General features: G+C 41.5%; 2 protein-coding genes across 4 annotated transcripts in view; one reads left to right on the top strand and one right to left on the bottom strand.

Moving 5' to 3' along the window:
- Nucleotides 1-5,818, bottom strand: part of Tti1 (TELO2 interacting protein 1) — a 51,840-nt gene extending 46,022 nt beyond the window's left edge. Inside the window, exon 1 of the mRNA XM_027421253.2 lies at nucleotides 5,690-5,818. The gene's annotated coding sequence lies outside the window, so the exon portion shown is untranslated. The remainder of the gene's footprint in view (nucleotides 1-5,689) is intronic.
- Nucleotides 5,819-5,860: 42 nt separating this feature from the next.
- Nucleotides 5,861-21,637, top strand: part of Rprd1b (regulation of nuclear pre-mRNA domain containing 1B) — a 49,751-nt gene continuing 33,974 nt past the window's right edge. For 2 of the 3 annotated variants that reach the window (XM_027421254.2, XM_027421255.2), the window contains exons 1-2: nucleotides 5,861-6,368; nucleotides 13,033-13,162. In XM_027421254.2, coding sequence (XP_027277055.1) covers nucleotides 6,218-6,368; nucleotides 13,033-13,162 — 281 coding nt within the window. In that variant the 5' untranslated portion in view covers nucleotides 5,861-6,217. Of the gene's footprint in view, nucleotides 6,369-7,340; nucleotides 7,472-13,032; nucleotides 13,163-21,637 lie in introns of all 3 variants that reach the window. The other variant, XM_027421256.2, reaches the window with a different exon arrangement.

Below are 21,637 nucleotides of genomic sequence, written 5' to 3'. Positions count from 1 at the left end.
ATGTAAAGGTTTAGTCAGAGCAGGCAGATTTTAATAGTAACCCAGAAAGCATTTACCACACTATAAATTTGTACTCTTTTCAGACTTATGCACATAAATTCCACTTTCAGTAAAGTTGTGAAAATAGACAAAAATGGGCAGAAGCTTTTAAAACAAAATTGCAGGTCAGTGGCTGAGTGGGTAAAGCACTTACTGTGCATGTGCATGTATGAGAACCTGAGTTTGAATACCCAGCACCATGCAAAGCTGGGAACAGTAGCAGCATCTGTATGTAATCGCAGTGCTCCCACATCAAGATTGGCGGTAGACAGGAGACTCCATGGAACTCTCAGGCCAGAGAGCCTGGTCCATACAGTGGCAAACAGCTAAGAGACCCTGCTGCAAACCATAAGAGACTCCTATCTCAAGGTGGAAGACAAGGGCTGTCATCTGAGATTGTCCTCTGACTTCCACATGCATGCTGTGGCACCTAACACTCAAATTCATACACACGAACATCCATATACATCATACACACATACACAGAGATTAAAAATTGCATTTATAAATGATCCACATTAGAATACAGCAAGTCAGCAGTTATAGTTATTCATGTTGTTCAACAGACGCACATTTCAGTTCTAATAAAAGGCTATACAACTAAAACACACACACACACACACACACCACACACACACACACACACACACACACACACACAAACCACACACACAGAGGCAGACTACTTTGTTCTGGCTCATAGTTCTAGAGGTACAAGATCTAAGGGTTGTGCTAGGTGATGGTCTTTTTGATAGCAGAGTCCCTGAAGTGGCACAGGGCATCACATGATAAGAGACAGGGAGTGCATGTGTGCACTTGTCTGGATTCTCCTTATCATATAAAGCTACTTCAATCGGGGAGCTCCACTTTAACATTCTTAATTTTTTTTTTTTTTTTTTTTTTGAGACAGGGTTTCTCTGTGTAGCTTTGGAGCCTATCCTGGCACTTGCTCTGGAGACCAGGCTAGCCTCAATCCGCCTGCCTCTGCCTCCCGAGTGCTGGGATTAAAGGTGTGTCCCACCAACGCTCGGCTAACATCCTTAATTGTTAATAATTCCAGTTGCTACCCAAAGGCCATACCTCTAAATGCCAAAGTGCCCATTCTTTCAACGTTCCATAATGGAGATTAAGTTTCAATACACTAAGCACTATACGACCAACAAGCCCTATCCCAACCACAGCAGAGACAAAGTGGTTTAAATAAATTCATTGTAATTAGATATTAGGAAAGACTGCTGAAGAAGCTTTGCAACTTCTGTGGAAAACAAGTTTGCCACTAAAAACTTAATCAAAAAAAATAGAGAAAAAGAATTCACTGGCAAATTTTAACCAACATTAAGAGATGAACAAACACCAATTCTGCACAATATAGAAAGAGAAGTGGAAGAAACTTTCCATTTTCTGAAGTCAGTAGGATGTTGGCACACAACTAAAGACTAAGGCCAGGGCCAGGCTTTAATTCCAGTACTTGGAAGGCAAAGGCAGGAGGATCTTGGTGAGTCTGAAGCTAGCCTGATCTACATAGTGAGTGTGTTCCATGACAGCCAAGGTTATGCAGAGACCCAGCCTAAAAAAAAAAAAAAGAAAAGAAAAGAAAAAAGAAAAAAAAGACTAGCAATCTAGAGACAGAAGGCTCAGCAGGCAAAAGTACTTCCATCATGCCCAACAACACAAGTTCAATCCCTCGGCCCCACATGGTAGAAGTATTGACCTTACTCTGAAAAGCTGTCTTCTGACCTCAACATGGGCATGCACTTGAGCGTGCAAATACACACACACACACTCACACACACCCATGAACACACAAAATAAATAAACATTAACAAAAACATTTTATGGTTTTAAGGGGTAGGGTTACTGAAGAAATGGCTCTGTGGGTGGAGATGCTTACCACCAAGCCTGACAACCTCAATTCCATCCCAGGACCCACATGATGGAAGGAGAGGCCCAACTCCTGCAGTGTCCTGACAGCCACAAGAATGCTAGGCATGCATGTGTGAAGTCACACACACACAAAATTAACGTAAACAGCAACAACAAAAACCTAAAGACTAATTTCCTTATGTCCACAGACACGCACATTCTAAACTAAACATCAGGACACCCACTTTAGCAGTATTTAAGAAGCTATAGGTTACAACAAAGTGAAGCTGTTCTGGAGATTCAAGGCTGGCTCAGGACTTGAGCATCAACCCTATTAGAATGAATATTAAAAGACGGAAGAGGCTCAGTTGAATAATCATGTCACCTCCATCTTCCAGACGTCTCCATGGTAACCTGTCCTAAGCCTTAGCCTCTTCCTGAACCTTCTCCCTTAGGACTCCTATATTTTTATCTGTAGCCCAGAACTTGCCCTTGAACTCCAGGCTGATAAGTCCAATTGCCTATGTATCTGTATAGGTAGCCCCCTGTACCTGTGAGCCCTAAACGACCAATTCAACCAAGTACAGACCAAAAATATTTGGTAAGAAAAAAAAAAAAAAAAGCCTGTGATTGTACTGAACATGTATTCTGCTCCTTAGTGTTATTTATTCTTTAAAAAAAAAAAAAAAACTGTGTAACAACTTTTTTTGTTGTTTGAGACAAGAGTTTCTCTGTGTAGCCCTGGCTATCCTGGAACTCACTATGTCGATCAGGCTAGCATTAAACTCATAGAGAGAACTGCCTGCCTCTGCCTCCCAAGCACTGGGATTAAAGGCGTGCAATACCACCGCCGAGCCCCATGCAACAATTTTTACAAATCATTTACATTGTGCTATATATAAATTAGAGATGATGTGGCACCTGTGGTGTGGTGCATGTATCCTAGAACTGGTTCCCCAGACACTGACCAGTGATCGGTGAATGTTTCTAGATAAGCATTTTCAACCAAACATGTTCACCCTGTCCTTTTCAGGCCCCAAAACTGCTACCCTCTCTTTTTTTCTAAACTCAGTAAACAGAAATTCCATCCTTCTATTGCTTAGGTCAGTATTCCTGGGGCCACCTCAACCCTTGTCTTCTTTCATATCCGAACCCAGTCTACCAGCAAATCCTGTTATCTCTTCCTTTAAAATATCTTCATATTCCATCCTTTTCCTACTTCCTCCACTGGTACAATCCTGGTCTGAGTCATCCTTTTACCTGGGTTATTACAACAGCTGACAAACTGATCTTCCTGTCTTTTTTTGAACCATGACTGTTTCATACATAACAGCCTTGCTTATGTAAGCAAAGCCTCTATGCAAATGTAATGACCATACAGTGCAATCAAGAATAAAATTGCTGCCTTCAATTGTTCCATTCAGAGAAACATTAAATCCTTACTTGTGCCTTCATGTGCCCATGTGACATGGTTCCTCCATTCTTTTCTAGGTTCATGTCTAGCTACCCTTCTGATTTCTATCATTCTGGTTATACCATCTTTTCTACCCCTCAAAATTACAAAGGTTTGAAGTTGGTTTTCTCGATACCTGGAAAGACAGCTTACAGCTAATTCTTTTTCTTCTTCTTCTTCTTCTTGGTTTTTTAAGACAAAGTTTCTCTGTGGCTTTGGAGAACTGTCCTGGAACTAGCGCTTGTAGATCATGCTGGTCTCAAACTCACAGAGATCCAGCTGTCTCTGCCTCCCGAGTGTTGGGATTAAAGGCGTGAGCCACCAACACTCTTATGGCTAATTCTTTGCAAGATGACTAAATATTTACTTTATCCTCTCTGAAGGGCATATATAATAGACTCCTATGTGACCAACTTATATACTTCCCGACCCTCATGTATTCTCTGCTCCCCTTGGCTTCCTGGATTTTTATGCAAGCCCTTGTCATTTTTGACTCATTTTATACTTGCATACGTGTTTTCTATCTTCTCTAGCAGAAGGTCAACTCCCAAGGATGGGGATGTTTTATGTTTGCCTACTAACAGTGCTTCAGACACAGGTGCTCAAAAATGATTTACTGAATGAAAGAACCTTTGGCTAAGGTGGAAAACTTGGAATCAGGTGACCTTGACTGAATTCTAGTTTTGCCATTTTCTTGCTATGCTTGAGCAACTTCGGATAGGTTATTTATCCAGGTTTTATGTGTTCTCATTATCAAATGGTGATGACAATCCCCACTCCAGAGCACTGTTGTTAAGGATTGAGATTTAGTAGTAATGTGATGTATACATAGACTTAGTACAAGGGTACTTAGTACATGACAGTTAATAATACTCAGCCATTGTTTAGATTAAGTCTCAAAGGCCCTAGCCTTTTTTTTTTTTTTTTTTTTGTTAAAGGCAGGGTCTCACTTTGTAGTTCTAGCTGGACTGGAGCTCACTATATAGTCTAGGCTGGTCTCGAACTCCCAGAGATCCACCTGCCTCGACCTCCTAAGTGCTGCAATTAAAGGTGTTCACCACCACACCTAGTTCAAAAGCTCCAGCTTATAATTATGAGTAGGTGCTGACTTTTATGTTAATTCATTCAATCAGCTATGAACTCAGCTTTGATCCCAGATGCTGGGACACACTAGGATACACTCTCTTCACTCAGATCTTAGCTATGTGATCTTGGAACTTACATGCTCACTATACTTCTCTAACCGTCTGTTTTCATTTGTTAAACCATGAGACTTTGAAAAATGTCTAGCACATAGCAATTTCTCACTGTGCTAGCTATGATCGTGATGTAGTCCAGGTGAGGGGGTCAAAGCATGTACACTTAGAACAAAGCAAATAAGAAAACCAGGTGCCGGGCGTTGGTGGGGCATGCCTTTAATCCCAGCACTAGGGAGGCAGAGGCAGCCGGATCTCTGTGAGTGTGAGTCAGCCTGGTCTCCAGAGCGAGTGCCAGGATAGGCTCCAAAGCCACTCAGAGAAACCCTGTCTCAAAAAACAAAACAAAAAAAAAAAGAAAAGAAAAAAGAAAAGAAGAAGAAAAAATAAAAACCAGGAATGTCTTCTAGTCTGGGATGGGCCTACAAATAAGTTTAACAACGATCAGGGAAATTGTACATTTTTTTTTGTGTGTGTGTGTGGGGGGGGGGTACACGCACTGAGACCAGAGGAGGATGTCAGATGTCCTGCTCAATCACTCTCCATCTTATTCCTTTGAGATCGGGTCTTTCGCTGAGCCTGGAGTTAAGCTGGCAACTAGAAAACTCCAGCGATCTTCCTGCCTCAGCCCCACAGCACTGGAGTTACAGACCTGGTCCACCAACCTGGGCTTTTTAATGACTGTTAGGATGGAACTCAGGTCCTCATTCTGGCAGAGCCAGCCCTCTTCTTACCTTTTGAGCCATTTCTCCACATCCCTCAATTTTTTTTTCTTTTTAAAAAGGTCAATACAACAGAAGATATAGTTCCATGACTTAAGTAGGCGGCTGATCCAGAGCCTAGCAACCAGGTGAGAAAAGGGTCCTCACTTCAGAAGACAGAACAAGAGCCAACGTGGAGGGAGGGCTGCAAAGGGTACGTGTCTTGAAGGACCCAGAGGAGCGCGCCCGGGGGAGTGGTGGGTGGGGGAGGGGTGTGTGAGCCAGGCACGGAGGGGCAGCGTGGCCTGGGCCAGCCACCTGAGCGACGCGGCCCTTCCCACACCCGGGCCCCGCGCTTTCTGCCTCAGTGTCCCCTCAGGATCCGCTTCTGGACGCTTCTAAACTGCCGAACTACCTCTCGCTCCCGCCACTCTTACCTCGTCTTCCAGTCTTTCCCTCACTCTCCCGCCTCCTGTACCTAGCCGGAAGTGACGAGTAAGTAGAGCGCCGCGCGGCGCCAGAAAGGTTCTGCGGGAGCGGGAGAAAGGGCTCCCGTGAGGCTTACTACGCCGGCGCGCGGGCGCGAGCGGTTAAAGCGCCTTTCGGCGTCCGAGGATCTGGGGTTGTTTCCTCGGCCTGCCCCCTTCGAAGTCTCTTGAGCGAGGCCGAAAGAGGCTGCTCCCTTCCCAAGGATCGTTTTCCTCCGGCTCCGAAGCCTCTCGGCGCCCGGCTGTGGCCCTTGCCCTTTGACCCCGTGGCGGCGGGGTGAGAGGTCGGGTGGCCATCTTGTGGCGGCGGCGCGGGTGGCTGTTACTGCGGAGACCTGTCCCCTCCCCCAGTCTGATACCCCTAGCTGTCTGTCAGTCGGCGGAGAGCCCCGCAGCCTGTCAGGGGAGGCCTGGGCCGAGTGCGGTCGATCTCCCCGTCTCACCGGGTGGCCCAGGCCGCTCCTCACCGTCGCCACCATGTCCTCCTTCTCAGAGTCAGCGCTGGAAAAGAAGCTTTCAGAGCTGAGCAACTCTCAGCAGAGCGTGCAGACCCTGTCCCTGTGGCTCATCCACCACCGCAAGCACGCAGGACCTATCGTCTCCGTGTGGCACCGCGAGCTCCGCAAAGGTGATCACCCCCAACCTTGGGCTCTCCCATGGGTGTGTTCCCCAGGCGTCTCTAGCTGCTTATTAATTAAGCCTTGCTTATGCAGGCCTGGGTCTCTGCGATTGGAGACAGTGTTATTGCATTGCTTGGAGAGGGAAACTGAGGCCCAGTAAGATGTAAGATACTCATCTGAGGTTCCAAGGGCTCAGATGTCCAGACTTGGAGTTAATTAAGCTGCTTTTCTTCTCAGGCTCCCCCTCACATTTGGCGACAGTTGTGTTTTTGTTTTGTTTTTAAATTTTGGCTGTTCTTGGAGCTTGGAGCATTACGCACCAGACCCTGTTACGGGCATTTGGAGTAAGATCCAGCGTTCTCTACAATGAGACCTGGTGCAAACAACTTTCTAGCTAAGTAATATTGGGCATGTCTCTTAATATCCCTAGGTCTGTGTATTCTTACCTGTAAAATGGACACAAAGTTAGTTGTACTTACAAAAAAGCCTTTACTCCATGTCAGTCACTATCCATAGACTTCAGAACAGCCCTGTAAACTGGGTAGCCTTCTGCACTTGCCAGTAAATTCAGACTCGCAGAATCTGATGTTCATTGAGTGAGCTCTGCCTGTTACTTTCCAGGCCCCGTGTTGGACTCTTAATAGCAAGTTATCTCTGGCATCTATTTGGAAGTTAAGCCTGTCTTTGCCACTTACCCCAACAGCTTAACCTCTGTGCTCTTTGTGTTTCCTTCTTTAGAAAATGGAGATGGTAATAATTTGTATTGCCGTGGCTTTATCATATGCCACTGTATGTAGGTTGCTTTTGTTTTTGCTTCAGGACAGGGCCTCACTATTTATTCTGCACTGGCCTGGAACTCCCTACGTAGACCATGTTGGCCTCAGAGATCCATCTGCTTCTGCCTCCCAAATGCTGGGATTAACAGCATGTGCCACTATACTCCATGGTTCTTTTTGTTGTTTTGTTCTTTTAATTCTCAGGGCGTTTTGAAGTAGGAACCTTGAAGATGGGAAACCCCAGGGTTCGACAAAGCCGATTGAGATAAGAAGCCAGGATAATCCAGTAAACATTTAGTGTGCTGTAGGCACAGTGCAGGCTTGCAGTAGAAATGGTGAGTTAGGACTATTGATTGCCCCGTGTTCGACTTGGTCTTTGCCTTCAGGTGGCTGCACTTGGGGTGGAGCAGTGAGCATAGCACATACAATGCTAACTCACATTGTGCTGAGGAAGTGTAGTGGAAAGTAACTCCATGTGTGTCTCTACTCTCTGAGGTAGGTAGCACCCTTTGTTGTAGATGAGGAAACTGAAGTGGATGATGGTATATTCAAGGGCTTTGAACTAGAGAGGCTATGCAGGCACCAGAATCCTGGATTTTTTTTTTTTTTTTTTTTTTTTTTCAGGAATCTAGACTCTAGGTCTCTTGCAGAACCTCCCAGTTATGATTTGCTATACTGAGATAGGAATCCCTTCAGCTCTCTGGAGCAGTTAGGTAGAGCCTGGGGTGCCCAGTCTGCTGTACCAGACTGTGTATCTACAACATCTGGGGAGATATGAGAAAACTGCCAGTGACCTCTGCTGAATTCTGTTTGGTAGAATCTCCTGATCATCTTGAAATTGTAGGCCCATCTCAACTTTCTTTTGCGAACCCTTCTCAGTTCCTTACTGTACCCTGTTTGAGTTCTTGAAAAATAGTAATCTAGAGAATACTTTCATTGCTGAAGCTTCTTTATCTCTAATCTTACCTGATAGAATCTTTTGTAGCAAGTAGGCTGGCATTCCTGTCCCCATTTTATAGATACAGCAAGATCAGTGGCTTGTTCAGGGGTCTGTAGCTAGGACATGCACCCAAGGAGGACTGATATCCAAGACTTGGACCTTTTCAAGTCCCTAGTGGTATTAATGAGTGAAGGTGGGCTGAGTGCAGCTAGCTCTCCTCTGTGGAATATTCTCTCCCGTCCCATCCCATCCCGTCCTTTACCTTTACTTCATTCTTGGTTAGTCTTTTTCACTAGGTTTGTTTTAATCAAGGCCTTCTAATGTGCTTAGAATTTGTCTATTACCTAGTTAAAAATTAGTTTAGTAGTTTAGTTGTGCCTCTGATGTTTTCATATTTGAGTTAAAGATCTAAGCAGCATTGCTTCAGCTATCTGTGGCAGTCTCGGTATTGTAGTATGTGTTTTCCACAGGGTAGCCACTTACTACATGTGGATATTGGCCATTTAAAATGGTGACAAAGGAACTATACTTTTGAATAAAATGATTAAGTTCCCCAGTTTTATTTGCTCAGTCAAATGTTGACTGTCCACCCATGGCTGATGGCTACCAGATTGGATCTTGCAGAACTGGAGTTCTTCCTCAAGCATTGAGGTGTGTGTTCATCTTCTACCCAGTTTCCCTTGTGAACTGAAAATGTCCCCAAACTAAAGTAGAAAGCGGTTTGTGCTCTGGTGTTGAAACTGACTAGTCCCCTGCATTCTAGCTCACCCTGAGTTTTTAAAAATGGCCTTTTGTGTTTATGGAGAAGTTGTTTTCCCCATCTAAGACATTGCCACTGCCTTTGAGTTGTCACCAAAGTACTTATGAGCTGTACAAAAATGATTTTCTCTCACTTAGGAATTGCTTTCCTTTCTAATATGTTACATTCTTTCCACATTCTCGGAATTACTAATTGGTCCTTTTAAATTGTAAGTGGAACTTCTCTCCTTTATGGAATATTTTGGTATTGAAATGCTATTTGATGATTTTTTTTTTTGAGACAATTTTTTTTCCCTCTCATTATGTAGCCCTGGTTGGCCTAAAACTGTGCTATATTGACCAGGCTGACTTCAAACTCCCAGAGGCCTGTGTTTGCCTCCCAAATGCTAGGATTAAAGGCCTGTGTGCCACCACACCTGGCCAAGATGAATTATTTTTTAATGGTGTTTGTTTGTTTGTGGTCACAATGTAGGTAAATAGTTCCTTTTTTCCAAAATACTTTGTAGCCCTTTCTCTACACATCAAAAATGTTTTGATTAGCCAGTCCTTTAAGCTTTACTCAGCAACTTGTTCTACTGGTTTGGAATGGGCTTTGGTAGGAGGTGGGAAGATACATTTTGTCATATTGTCATTCAGAGTTGGAGTACTGGAATGTGTATACAGTGTTTTTGTCTTTGTCATAGCTCTGCTACACACAGGGTACTTGTATTGCTCTTTTTGGGTACTCAATGTGATTTAGGCCCTGGAACTGTAGTTATAGGCAGTTTGAGCTGCCATGTGGGTTCTGGGAATCAAACTTGGGCCCTCTGGAAAAGCAGTGAGCCTGCTCTTTTTGTGAGATAGAGTTCACTATGTAGCCCCAGCTGGCTGGGAACTCACAGAGATCTGCCTTCTTCTGCCTCCTTGGTGCTGTGATCAAAGGCATGTCATACCCAGCTGTAGGAGTGATTTTTTTTCCCCCTTAAATCAAAATAATAGTTTGTTATTATTTCTTTAAAAGTCATAAAAGGAAAAGTTGTACTGAGTGACCAAAGCATATACCCTGAGTTTTGGGTTACATAATTAGATGCTTATCAGAACTGAGGACTTTTAATATGTCTAAGTCGAGTATCATATTCCTCTTTTCTATTTTCACTCTTGATTTTATTCTGTCTAATTTGTGTGACATTTTAATTGCATCATTTTTTAAAATTAGGTGTTTTTTTTTTTTTTTTTTTTTTTTTTTTTTTTGGTTTTTCGAGACAAGGTTTCTCTGGCTTTAGAGGCTATCCTGGAACTCGCTCTGTAGACCAGGCTGATCTCGAACTCACAGAGATCTGCCCGCCTCTGCCTCCTCAGTGCTGGGTTTAAAGGTATGCACTACCACGCCAGCATAGCCTTTTATTATTATTATTATTATTATTATTAATAATAATAATAATAATAATAATAATTGTTGTTACGTACTTATATGTATACACGCACATATATGTATTTCTAATAAAACCTGCTCTGTCTGCATAACATTACTCATATGTACGTTTTCAGGGCTGACCATTTGGTTTTGGATAACCAACTGGTGTGTTCTTCACAGAGAAAGACGCTTTCTCCCTCTCTCAGCATTCTTTAGTTTCCTGTAGTTCTTTGTGTAGGGTTGAGGCCTAGGGGTCTCTCCTCTGTCCATGTTAGCCTGTCTGCTGCTGTCCTTGTTCAGCTGATAAGTTAAGTTTAGGCAGTCACATTGATGAGACTTTATGGATATAGCCTCCAACTCATAATATCTTTCTACCCCCTCTCCTGATCCCTGAGCCTTACGTGCACAGTCGGTGGTTTTGTTTTTGTAGATGAGACTGGATCTGCAACTGCATTTTGATTGGTTGTGGTTTTCTGTAATGGTCTCCATCTATTGCAAAGCAAAGTTTCTTTGGTGGGGATGGTGGGGAGGAGGACTACACTTATCAGGCCCTGGAGAAGGATGTGCAACTATAGGAGTGTTCTTAACTGCTGAGCCATCTCTCCAGTCTTGCTATAATCCCACCTTTGTAACAACAGTAAAAAAAACTGTGTCAACTATTGATGCTTTTCTCTTAACTTAAAAAAAAAAAATACTAGTCTCAGTATGTAGTTCTGACTGCCTAGGTAAACCAGGCTAGCCTCAAACTCATGGAGATTTTCCTGCCTTTGTCTTCCCAGGATTAAAGGTATGCACTACTCAATGTGTCTGGCTTTATTTTGCTTTTGAATAATCATTATGACGGGTATAGATTTGCCACAATCTCCTCAGGTAATTATCTAAATTCGGTTCTTACTAGATGGCTATTACTATCTCCCTATCTAATTCTGTGAGCATTTTAGCGTATAGTTTAAACTTTAGTGTGCAGCCAGGCATATTTATTGAGACTCTGTCTTAAAACAAACAACTATAATTTTATTTTATTTCTTTTTGGTTTTTCGAGACAAGGTTTCTCTATGGCTTTGGAGGCTGTCCTGGAACTAGCTCTTGTAGACCAGGCTGGTCTCGAACTCACAGAGATCTGTCTGCCTCTACTTCCCGAGTGCTGGGATTACAGGCATGAGCCACCACTGCCTGGCCTTATAATTTTTAAACCCTGTTTTTAATTTGGCTTATTCTGTAGCTGAGTTTGTTTGTTTGGTCTGGTTTGAGTTTTGGCTTTTCAAGACAGGATTTCACCATGTAGCCTTGGGTGTCCTGGAACTCACTCTGTAGACCAGGTTAGCCTCAGACTCACAGAGATCTGCCTGCCTATGCCTCCTGAGTGCTGGGATTAAATTGTGTGCCACCACTGCCAGGCTTGTAGCTGAGTTTTAAAATGTCAGATCTTCTACCTGCTGTACTTTTCAAAAGTGTTCTTTGAGAGCAGTAGAGTAGGTACAGAGTTGTGTAAAAGTTGGCATAAATATTTCTAGACTTTTCTCTTTAGCATTGAAGAAAACTTAATGTTTTGAAACATCTTATTATATTCATATTTATTTCTTTTAAAAGAAAACTGGGACTAAAAATGTTAGTGATATAACTTTAGGGTTGAGAACTTATGTGTATAGAAGCCAGAAAATTCAGTAGTGTTCCCCAAGTAGCAGTAACTCAAGTGTATTGCATGAAGCTTTTATGATTTAATATATGATACCATATAGAGTACTAGAAAATAGTATATTTTGTATGTGTAACAGAGAAGAGTTATGGCTTTTGTGGGAGCTATGATTTTGTGTATTCAGATTTGGGTTGTATGTAAATTTTCAACAATAACACAGCATTTCTGCATGTTTGTGTTTACTGGTGTATCTAGAGAGTCTTCTGGACTGTAAGTCAGTACCATTGGCTGACTATAGTTATTGGCTATCAAGGAAAGATTATCAGTTGCAAGATTTTCTTTCAAAGTTGAATCCTGACTCAGTGTTTCACTCTAGAATGTTTTGTAATGAAGATTGTATTTGAAGTACATGTCTGTCCTCATAGTACAGTGAATGAACACCTTGGTTTAGCTTAGCTTTAAGAATTTTTCACGCCTTTAATCCCAGCACTCTGGTGGCAGAGGCAGGTGGATCTCTGTGAGTTCGAGGCCAGCCTGGTCTCCAGAGCAAGTTCCAGGATAGGCTCCAAAGCTACACAGAGAAACCCTGTCTTGAAAAAAAAAAAAAAAAGAAGAATTTTCCTTGAATTATCTTCATTTTTGCTGCCAATTAAGTACCTAGGTTAAAGTAACACAAAAATGACGCTGATGTGTTTCATTCTTCTTCCAAAGTTGTATCCCTAGATGTGCATGTTAGAAACTTTAAGGGGTTCCTTTATTTTATTCCATTGTTTTATTCAGACACTTATTTACTCTGAGAGGTAACACTCACCTTAATGTTCTTTTGTGTGTGTGCGCGCGCAAGCTTATGTGCATATGTATGCAGAGGTCAGAGGTTGATGTGTCCTTATTCTCTATCCACCTTATGCTAGCAGGTTAGGATTTCTCACTCAGATCCAGAGCTCAGCAATTGGACGAACTAGTTGCCAGCCTCAAAGAACCCACCTCCACCTGGCATTTTATTTGGGTGCTAGGGATCTAAATTCCAGTCCTCATGTTTGTGTGACAAGTGCCTTACCTGCTGAACCGTCTTCTCATCCCTAATGTTCTTTAGGAATATCCTAACAGTCACTAATTAGAATTTCTTTGGTATAAGTTAAATTGTCCTTTTCTTTTTCTTTTTTTCCAGCCAAATCAAATAGAAAGCTTACTTTTCTGTACTTAGCAAATGATGTCATCCAAAACAGTAAAAGGAAAGGACCTGAGTTCACAAGAGAATTTGAATCTGTCCTTGTGGATGCTTTTTCTCACGTTGCCAGGTATGTTTTATACTTGGGGGCTTTTCAATTTTACACTTCTTTGTTCTGTTGGTTTTGTGATATCCTTTATAAATTGACAACTTTGTGCTTTACAGAATGTTGTAAAGGGCAAATTATGGTGTTATGTTTTTTAATGGGCCCTTAACTATAATCTGGGCATGTAAACATTTTCCAGCACTGAAGAGATTCGTTCTGGTAGCAGAAACACATCTTTTCCCCCTGAATTCACCTACTGGATTTCTTTCTTGAGTATGTTTTCCATGGCTGAGTTGTCTCATTAGCTTATGATCAAAAACCAGAGCTGATAGTATGAAGGAGCCTTTTAGTAATGTCTCTTCAATAGCAGAAATTGGTTACTGAGACTTCTTTATTTCCTTCTTGATTTCTAGTTTGCTAAAAATAGTAACCATTACTGTCACTACAAAAATACTCATAAGTGTGGAAAAGTAGAAGCTTGAGCTGGTTTGTGAGTCGAATTGCAGAGAATGCTGGACCGTGGAGCACTCAGGCAGCTGGGTGGAAAGTTCACACCGGTTAAAACTTTACATCACTTGTGCTCATTTTCACATCTTGTTGTGGGTTTGAGTTAGGTTTCCAGGAGGAAAATGGTTTTTATATCGTAGACCATTATGTTTGTAAGTATGCACCAAAAAAATATACAAATATTTGCAAAAAGAAACCAGGAAGAGTGAAAATGAGACTAGTAGTTTAAACAAAAAATGTTCTGGGTCTAAGAAGGTGTGAGTAAAAGGACTTAAATGTGTTCCTTAAAGGATTTAAAATGTGCAAAGGAATAAAATTAGGAGTCCAAAAATTTTAAAAGCCACATCTAAGCCAGGTGTTGGTACTGCATGCCTTTAATCCCAGCACTCGGGAGGCGGAGGCAGGCAGATCTCTTTGAGTTCGAGGCCAGCCTGGTCTCCAGAGCGAGTGCCAGGATAGGCTCCAAAGCTACACAGAGAAACTCTGTCTTGAAAAAAAAAAAAAAAGCCACATCTAGCTTTCTAAAACTAGAAAAGATTTCTGCTTGTACCTGTGGTCCTGGCTTTGCTGCACGTGGGCATGGAAGTAGCAGAACCTATTATTAACTTGAAGAATCTTCAAACAACTGGTAAGGTTAAAGTAGACCACTGGAAAAGCTATCTGGGTGACAGGGATTTGTTGTTTTGATAAGGCTTAGTTAGGTGCCTTAGATATTGCTCTGTCTCAAAACACCATGTGGGTGGCTTTGGATGCCTAAGTTAAGTTTTTGAGCCCAAGTTTCCTACCTAGTTAAAATGCATGGAAACTTCTTATCTCTTAGTGATTATGACTCCTAATAGGGTGAGAAGTTCTGTAAGATGTGGTCCACATTTTACTTAATTGTTTACATGAACTACACTCACAGTAGGGAAGGACTCTTTCCTTTCCTTGCTCCCAGGCTGCATACCTTGTAGTGCCTAGTGCACAGCCTTCAGTTCAAGAAATGTATTCACATAGCCTTTCAAAGGGCTTTCCAAGACCTAGCAGCACTGGGGTCTGTCCTGGTGCTGAGCAGGGATTTAGTAAATATTTGTTGATTGAATTAGGATAATAGTGACTAATTGGGGAAAAGATCTGGTTTAAAGAATTACCCTACAGGGGTTGTAAACTAACATTTTTATTTTTAAATAATAATCTTTACTGTCTTAAATTAGAAAAGGACAAGTAGAAAGTACTAAAAGTTGGGTACCAAGATTCAGAGGGCTTGTTCAGTATATAAAGATGCCAGGTATGGCAAAACACTCCTGTAATTACAGTACTAAGAGGCCAGCCTGGGCTATGTAGTGAGATCTTGTCACAGAAAAAAATAAAAATAAAAAATTAAGAAAAAAAATAAAATGGAAACAGGAGGCATTGGAAAATCATCAGGGCATAGTCTACCTGACTTTCCCCAGCTCCTGTCTGCATTCCAGTCTGTTTAAGGTCTAGTTTGGACCCTGTTTCTAGGCTTCTCTCCTTCACCCCATCATTGGAACAGAAAGTACAATAGCTACTTTAATACTAATGGATGTTATCAACCAAAAGTAATTTCCTATGTGCTCAGGGTGTGCTTTTGTTGTGGCCAAATGGTGAACAAAGGTGGCTGACCCATTAATCCTCAAATTGATTATCAATATTTTTATGATGCTTTATCTCTAAGCAAAAAAAAAACTTTGAATTCAGAGAAAGCACAGTGTTCATTAATGTGGGATATTCTTCTGTGTGCTATGATTATGTGTTGCTTTTATTGGTTGATGAATAAAGCTGTTTTGACCAGTGGCCAGGAAAAATATAGCTAGGTGGGAATTCCAAACAAAGATGCAGAGAGAAAAAAGGCAGAGTCAGGGAGAAGCCATAAAACTGCCAGGGAAGCAAGATGTGAGGTAAGAAGCCATGAGCCTCGTGGAAAAATATAAAATTATTAGAAATTGTTTAATTTATATGTAGAGCTAGCCAGTAAGAAGCCTGAGCCATCAGCCAAACAGCTATAATTAATATTAAGACTCAGAATGATTATCTAATAAGTGTCTGCAGGGACCAGTGGGTGGGAGAGAAACCAGTCCACTGGGACCAGGTGAGACAGAGAAAAGCTTCCAACTACAGTTCATAGGGTACATTTGATTTGAGTAGCAGTTTAATTAACCAGACTATGAACATATTATGGTTATAAGTATCCTGTTTTCTTTAAAGTTTGGAGGTAGTTACACATTCATCATTCAACATGTATGGATATTCTTTGTATGTTATGTGCTGATCCAGAGGTAAGGCAGACAAGGACAGTGAAGTGAACAAAATTCTTTGAAATGATATGGACACAGTTAAGTAGAATAGTGCTCTAGGGTGGGATCTCCTCTAGGCATTGTCAGTAAGCAAGTGACATTTGAGAACCCAAGGTAGAAGTGATCATGGCATCTTAAGAGGAACAGAATGAAAGCCAGCCAGTGAGATTAGATATGGTGAGCCAAGTGAGATGTAGCCCCAAATGAGATCAGAGAAAGATAGAAAGTGACCATTTACATATTCCCCAAGAGTCTATTCTGACAGGATGCCAGTCAGGAATTGTAAGCCAGGGAATGAAACAATTCCCATAGATACTATAAAATACCCTTCTTTTAAAAAGCTTGTTTTCATGTATATATGTGTGTAACAGCTAAAAAGAGGCCGTGAATTTGAAAGGGAGTTGAAATGAGTATATGGGAGGGTTTTGAGAGAGGGAAGAGAAATGGTGTAATTATAATTTTAAAAGGGGGAAATATCTAAAGCCCAGATAAAATTAAAGAGAAAAAAAACCTAAGCATATATCTAGGATACCCCCCCCCCCAGTCAATCCATTTGTTAATTGTGCTGCCATTGATAGTTCCTGAAAAGTTTAACCATTTGTAAAATAATGAGTAAACACTTTTGGCAAAAGTTGTGCCTAAAAAATAAATTTCAGTGTATTAGGAGATGTATCTCTTTTTATTCAACTACTCTAATGTATGATAAGGCAATATGCATACATCTTCTCATTACAATGTAAGAGAAAATTTAAAACATTTTTTAAGGGCTTGTACTAGATTGAATAGATGACTCAGGGTAAAAGCCAGACTAGCTGAATCAGCAAGCTCTAGGTACAATTGACCCTGTCTCCATATGTAATGTGGAGAACAATTGAGGAAAGCACCTAATGTCAACCGTGAGCCTCTGCATGCGTAGACACATGTGTGAACACACACTTACATGTACTCAAATTGCTTGCACATGCAGGCATACTCTGTGTGTGTGTGTCTGTGTGTGTGTGTGTGTGTGTAAAAGGCTTGTATGGAGAATGGGTTGTGAAGCGCAAGAAAGCCTGAGTTTGGAAGGTATTGCTGTGGTGTTGGCTAAGATGAGGTCAGTTAAGACATTTGCAGTGAGAAGGCTGTGTCTATTTATTGAATGCTTACTCTGTAGATAGTGTCTTCTCCCCTTTAAAATTTACACAATGTGTTGGAATTAAGTGGGAGTTGGTAGTGTGGGAAGAGAGAAATGTTTAATGTAAGTGGATGGCTAATGGTACTGTTGACTGAACTGAAGATAAGGGGAGAAGATTTGATGGAGGAAATGAGTTTTGTTTTAGTTTGGCCATGTTAAGTTTGAGATGGCTGGTTAGTGTTCCAAGAGAAATTATTGGATAGGCACATGGGTAAAGTAGCTTAAAATTCATAGAGAGTTTTAAATTTTTTTGTTTGTTTTTTCAAGACAGGGTTTCTCTGTATTGCTTTGGAGCCTGTCCTGGAACTCGCTCTGTAGACCAGGCTGGCCTCAAAGTCACAGAGATCTGTCTGCCTTGTGCTGGGATTAAAGGCTTTGCGTCACCAGTGCCCGCCTTTAATTTTTTTATTATTTTATGTATATGGGCACTTTGCTTGCATGCATGCCTGTGTACCACATATGTGCCTAGTATCACAGAGACCACACAGGGCATCAGATTCCCTGTAACTGGAATTATTGGCAGTTGTGAGCTGCCATGTGGGACTCTGGGAAGATTCCCAGAATGTGGGAAGCTGAGAAAGGAATCTGGGTCCTTTGAAAAAGCAGCCAATACTGTGAACTGCTGAACTATTTCTCCAGCACCACCCCCAATTCCTTAATTTTTTTTAGATTTTATTTTATTTATTATGTATACAACATTCTGCTTCCATGTATATCTGCACACCAGAAAAGGGCATCAGATCTCATAACGGATGGTTATGAGCCATCATGCTGGGAATTGAACTCAGGACCTCTGGAAGAGCAGGTAGTGCTCTTAACCTCTGAGCCATCTCTCCAGCCCCATTCCTTATTTTTTTTAAAAAACCACATTTGTGTGTGTGTGTGTGTATACACTCGTGTGTCTGTGCATGTGCTACAGCAAACATGTGGAGGTCAGAGGATAGTTTTCACAAGTCAGTTCATTCCTTCCACCATGTGGGTCCCAGGGATTGAACTCCAAGATTTCAGACTTGATGGCATATACTTTTACCCACTGAGTCATCTTTTCTGATCCTAGACTTCACTTCTTGAGAGGTAAATTAGGATTTATTGCCAAATACATGATACTTTGTTGTTTGTGGGTCTGTGTACTTCTCCCAGGTGGGTAACCTCCTAGGAGGACTCATAGCTGTGATTGCTACACCTAGGGCTACAGGCAATCAGCAAAGGGGAAAGGTATGTGGGTAATTGTGACAGTAGGTGTGGAATTCATTCTGATGGGAAGACTCAGCTGAGATTTGTGGAAGGCACCTCTGCCATTATTCTTGCAAAGTAAGAGTCATTCTCATAGAACCATATTGTTGATACAGTTGAGACACATACCACCAGGATCAGTAGGAAGTGGAGCATTATCCTGAAACCTCAGTCCCTGGGTGTGCTCCTGTCTTAGCTTTCTGGCACTGGAAAAATAACGCAAAGGATTAAGGATCTCTCTGAGCTCATGATTCTAGAGGTGTCAGTTCCTGCTGCCAGCTCACCTTCTTTTGGAATGTAAGGAGGCAGAGTGTGCTGGAGCCCTCATGATGGCCAGGAAAGAGGAGAAGGGATTGGAGGGGTCCCTCTGAAGCAGATCCCCTAATGGTCCATCCAGCTGTGAATTCATTGCTGATGTAAGCACCTTTATCCACAGCACCCCCATGGCTGGGACAGAGTCTTCAGTATTGGATACTTTTTGTGGGGCCACTTATACACAAATGATTTTAGCAGCCACCATTGACAGAAGGCCTTTCTAGGACATAACATTTATATTAATCTCTCCCCTCCCTCCCCCTTTCCTTTCCTTTGCTTTCCTTTGCTTTCCTTTGCTTTCCTTTGCTTTCCTTTGCTTTCCTTTGCTTTCCTTTGCTTTCCTTTCCTTTCCTTTCCTTTCCTTTCCTTTCCTTTCCTTTCCTTTCCTTTCCTTTCCTTTCCTTTCCTTTCTTTTGCTTTCTTTTTTGGTTTCTGTTTCTCTGTGTAGCCCTGCCTGTCCTGGAACTCCCTCTATAGACCAGACTGGCTTCAGACTCAGAGGTCCACCTGCCTCTGCCTCCTAAGTACTTAAATCAGGTTTATTTTTAGTTTGTGTCTATGGGAGTACATGTACACATGAGTCCAGGTGCTTATGGAGGCCAGAAGCAACAGATTCTCTCTGGAGCTAGAGTCGGAGGTTGTTGTGACTAAGTGCTCTTAACTGCTGATCCACCTCTCTAGCCTCATCAATTCTTTTTTGAACAATTATGAAGACATTTTCTGTTCCTGCTTTGCATGAGGTGTTGTAAGAAGAGCTGACATTTTAGAAGAAAGGATTCTACTTCTACTATGTCTACCACAGACTTGTTATATATGTGATCAGACTAATGTACAAATTAAAAACAAATATAAAATACACACAAGCACACACATAAAAAAATATATATATTCAAAGAAAAACCATTGAAGCACAGAAAGGAACGCTCCCAAGTTTAGCTTGGCAAGGGCTTAGGTGTCCAGCTGACTCTTGAAAAAACAGTTCTGTGTGAGCATACTACACGTAGGACTTGATCATTTATTTGTTTGTTTTGATTTTTGTTTTTAAAGATTTATTTATTATGTATACAGTATTTTGTCTACATGTATCCCTGCAGGCTCGAAGAGGGCACCAGATCTGATTACAGATGGTTGTGAGCCATCATGTGGTTGCTGGGAATTGAACTCAGGACCTTTGGAAGACCAACTAGTGTTCTTAAGTACTGAGCCATCTCTCCAGCCCCAGCTTGGTCAGTTTGGGACATCTGTATTAGAAAAGTGAGCATAAGTTGAATCTAATTAGAACTAAAATATGTATTAAACATTCAACATACATATTCATTGTGGGTAATTATTTCTTTTTCCCCCATTGCTTAATAGCAAATATTTTTAAAATTACTTTTTCACTTATATATTTCTCATATACACATAATTTATTTGTTTTGTTTGGAGACATGTTTTCATGTAGCCCAGGCTGACCTTAAAGTATTTGTGTAGCCAGGCAAGACTTTGAGCTGAACTCTTGCCTTTACCCCTTGAGTTCTGGGGTTACAGGCATGCACCATCATTCCCAGTTTATACAGGGGTTGGTGCTTGAACTCAGGGCTTTGTACTTGTTAGGCAAGAATTCCAAATGAACTACATTTCCAGCCCCAAGAATCCTCAATTTAGAATGAAATCTGTGTAACCTGAAAAGGTGGTGCCTTTTTTTTTTTTTTTTTTTCTTTTTTTTTGGTCATGTATCTGATTCTAGGTGTTGAAGTGACTTCTGTTTCACTGGAGTGACTTATTTCAAAACCGGGTAGTTTAGTTAATTTGTGACTTGAATGACTTTGCAGAAAAGTTAGAAGTCAAATGTTTTATACAGAATTCAAAAAAAAATTTTTTTATTTCAAAAAAGATTTATTCAGCCAGTATGGTCTTTATGGGAGGAAAAACAAGCCCCTGTGTTCAGAAATTGCTTTTATATGGAACAAGTAAACAACTATTCTGTATAGCATGTGAGAGAGAGGTTATATGAAGCAAAATGAAGGTGGGGCAAGAAGTGTTAGTCACTGTGGGGACTAGGGAAGTGCTACTGAAGGGGAGAGTGGGATAGAGAGCCACCCAGGGCAAAGCTGACCTGGGGTAAGGTGGAAAAGGCCTTGAGGGCTTTGTAAGGACTCTGTCTGTTCTGAGAAGAATGGAAAAAAATAAGAAGTGCCTTCCCACAGCAACTAAAATTACATTATTAAAACTGGAGTAGGCTGTAGGAGGACCAGGTGGGAAGCTGCAAGAGCGGTAAGGAGGCTGTCAGAGAAGACCTGTTAGAAATGGCTGCTGCTTGGATCAGGTTGCTGACAGAGGAAGGGGAGAGAGTAACTCATTTCTGAGTGTCTCCACATAAACACCAGAGCTTGCTTATTGCTGAGCTCTTTAAGATGTACCAGAGAAGCATTTCCCTGTTTTCCTAGGATTTACTTCTGACTTATAAATTATAAAAAATTAATTTATACGTTTCCTGACTTAGTACTTTGATCTCAGTTTAGTTCATTTGCTACTAGTCATTTGTAAGTAGCACATCTGGCCAGACCAGGCTGAGCCATTAGCATGGCATTGCAGAAGTGTTGTCAGTGCTGACAGTGGGTAGAGTTGCCATCTCAGTTGAATTTGGTATTCTCAGTGTTCTTAGTGAAGACGTTTGACTTGGCCTCTATGATGTGGAGGTTTTTTCTTTTGGCATAGTCTTGTATATCTGGCCTCAAACTCACTGTGTAGCTGAGGATGGATGACCTTGAACTTCTGGTCCTCTTGCCTTTACCTCCCCATTGTTGGGGTCATAGACATTACTATCTTTGATTATCTTTTGCGGTGTTGGGGATTGAATCCAGGGCTAGACGAGCACGTCAACTAAGCTACATCTCCAACCCAAGATCTCCCATTTTTAATATTTATATTTTAATTTAATATATTTGGAGAGAGACATGGCCCACTCATGGGAGACAGGAAGCTTTTCTG

This window comes from Cricetulus griseus, chromosome 6 (genome assembly GCF_003668045.3).
Source record: "Cricetulus griseus strain 17A/GY chromosome 6, alternate assembly CriGri-PICRH-1.0, whole genome shotgun sequence".
Taxonomy (NCBI): domain Eukaryota; kingdom Metazoa; phylum Chordata; class Mammalia; order Rodentia; family Cricetidae; genus Cricetulus; species Cricetulus griseus.
The sequence above is the reverse complement of the archived record's forward strand: the minus strand, read 5'-3'. Positions and strand labels throughout refer to the sequence as shown.